Here is a 2,836-nt window from a genome sequence, read left to right as displayed (position 1 = left end):
AAATAAGAAAATCGTTACGTAAGAAATCGAGTGAATATCAAATGTTGTAAAAATATGAATTTCAAACGCTCATAAAAATTTAATTTGAGTTTCTTATAGACATTTTTTTTTGATAAAGGTAGATTATCCTATAAGGAATCTTGTATTACATTTTAAAATCTTAGTTCTAAAAAGGAAAATTTAAAATAATTTGCTAATTTTCGTGATTTTTACATATTTTGTCAATTTTTGAACTTTAAATGCTAATAAAAAAAAACTGTGACTAAGGATTTTTAATATTTTTCAAATGTCATTGTAACAATATAGTAGGAACCTTGTATTAAATTTTCAAGTATTTTTACTCAACAAATAAAGTTTTATTGATATTCATAGAAAAAAAAACTAATTAAATTGGAAACTGGAATTGTCAGTAAACAGCTCAAAACAAATCAAAATATTTTGAAAAATTTATCATGTATAGAAAATGGAAATATAAACAACCAGTGAAAATTTCATGTATCTACAGTCATTCGTTATAAAGTTACACCAAAAACCAAAATCAATTTTCTCGAAAACAGATTTTGCGTAAAAATTCCCGTTTTTCTCTAATTTTTCTTTTGTTTTTCACGGCGCTTTTGAAAACTATTGGAAAAATTTTACTTTTGACCCCCCAAAGTACCAACTAGATTCACTTTCCTATCAGAAAAGGCAGTGGCGTAGACAGGAATTTTCATTGGGGGGGGGGGGGGGATATGACGTATACCCCAAAAAACTTGCAAATTTTCGTTTAGATTTTTTGTCTAGATAGTATATAAGATAGATAAGGTGCGTTGCCTAAACGGCCAATCCACGGCCAATATGGTACCAATCACGTATTTGGGGTCAATTCTCGAACGGCGCTATCTACTAGTCGTATACGACATTAAGGAATTGTCGAGCGAGATTTGAAATAGTCTATTCTTGAATTTCGCACGATTTAAAGGCGTATGAAAAGTTATGCGACTTTAAAAAGTGTGGGTCTAACCACTCGCCAAGAGTTGTCGTATACGATGCCGTGCATTGATTGTATTTTTAATTATGATAACGGCTAATCCGACATTGTACGTAATGGTTATAATACTTATTACTTAACTAAGTCTTACAAATTGAATTATTCGTTTTTTATTAAAACTAATTACATATTTTACTTTATTAACTATGGAGAATGACGACGAAATGGCTTATTTATTCGCAATCCAAAATCAGCAAAATCAAGTTTATTTTCAACCTAACCCAAGAACTGTTAATAATAATATCATAAACTCATTTGAACTTACAGATTCGGCATTTATTAAAAACTATAGACTTACAAAAAATTTAGCTAATTCATTAATTCAAGAACTTAGTCCTTTTCTTAAGTCACCGAAAAGATCTTCAGATTTAGATGTATCAACAAAGGCAAGTTCGAGTTGTTAACAATTTAGGAACGGTAGTAGTTTAATGTAATATTAGATTAGGTATTTAGGTAGATTACTTATTACATAAATAATTATATTAAAGCAATTATTAAGAGAAAGAAGAATCGAGTTTTGTTCATTTTGAGTTTAATAATTAACTACCTATTACCAAAATTAAATGTTTTAAATCTTGACACTTCTTTGCAGTGGCGCCACTATATCACTAAATCATGGAGAGGGCTATCCTTGTCTATAGCCCCACCTCAATATTACCTATACCAAGGATGAAATATTTTTTTTGGTAGGGTTATGAGTAAGTTTGGTCTCCCCCTAGTTTCACTTATGATTCTTTGTCAGGCAGTATTTTATATTGGGCTCAAAAGACGATAAAATATGTGTTGAAATTCTCTTAATAATACTATTGAAAATTCATATTTCATAAATTAGTTAGTAGTTATATATTTTTTTCAGGTTTTAGTTGCCTTAAACTTTTTTGCCACTGGTAGCTACCAGACTCCAGTTGGTAATAGTAGATTTACCTCAGTTTCCCAAAGTTCTGTGTCTCGTTGCATTGAAGAAGTCACATCTGCATTAAATACTGATGATGTATTTGGGAAATGGGTAAAATTTCCTAGTAGCTTAAGAGAACTTAGAAAAGTTCGAAATGAGTAAGCTCTTTTATAAATTAAATTTGAATAATCATTTGAACAATTGTTTCTTCATAGCCAAAACAATGAAGCACATAGAATAGGGTTCAGTTATAAAATTAATTTCGCATTTTTATATTTTAAATTGGTCCATAAAATTGCCATCTTATAATTTCTAAAAAATAGCAATATTTGTTTTTAAAAGCCATATGAGATACAATATAGAAAAATCAATTAATTTTGTACACCTCATTCTATGAAATTTGTATTGAGAATAATATGATTAATTTGTACAAGTATATTTATATACATTTCAGATTTTATGAGACTACAGGTATTCAGGGTTGTATTGGATGTATTGATTGTACCCATGTAGCAATTGTGCCACCAATTAAAGATCCTTTAAATGCTCATTCTGAATATATTTATGTTAACCGAAAAGGATACCACTCTATTAATGTGCAATTGGTTAAGTATACATTTAGAAAGTGAATAATTGTGTGTGATAATAATAAAGTGAATATTTTTCCAAAGATATGTGATTCTAAACTTAGAATTTTGAATGTAAATGCTCTGTTCCCTGGATCAACGAATGATTCATATATATGGAATAACTGTGATATACTCCCAATATTGGAACAAATTTATCGGAATGGCCAACAAGGATATTTTTATTTAGGTATTTTTCGTTCAACTGCTTATTACTTAGTTTTGATTAGGATTCAGGATGATATCTTTTATTTGCTGAATATTGTGGTTTGAATTAAAACTAAA

At 28.9% G+C, this 2,836-nt stretch overlaps 1 protein-coding gene across 1 annotated transcript; it reads left to right on the top strand.

Moving 5' to 3' along the window:
* Positions 1-1,176: 1,176 nt before the first annotated feature.
* Positions 1,177-2,554, top strand: LOC103308732 (putative nuclease HARBI1). The gene is made up of 3 exons (XM_008182679.1): positions 1,177-1,416; positions 1,887-2,083; positions 2,380-2,554. Exons 1-3 carry the CDS (start codon positions 1,177-1,179, stop codon positions 2,552-2,554), a joined length of 612 nt encoding a protein of 203 aa, XP_008180901.1.
* Positions 2,555-2,836: the final 282 nt, after the last annotated feature.

This window comes from Acyrthosiphon pisum, chromosome A1 (genome assembly GCF_005508785.2).
Source record: "Acyrthosiphon pisum isolate AL4f chromosome A1, pea_aphid_22Mar2018_4r6ur, whole genome shotgun sequence".
NCBI classification, from domain to species: domain Eukaryota; kingdom Metazoa; phylum Arthropoda; class Insecta; order Hemiptera; family Aphididae; genus Acyrthosiphon; species Acyrthosiphon pisum.
This window is presented reverse-complemented; position numbering and strand designations above follow the sequence as displayed.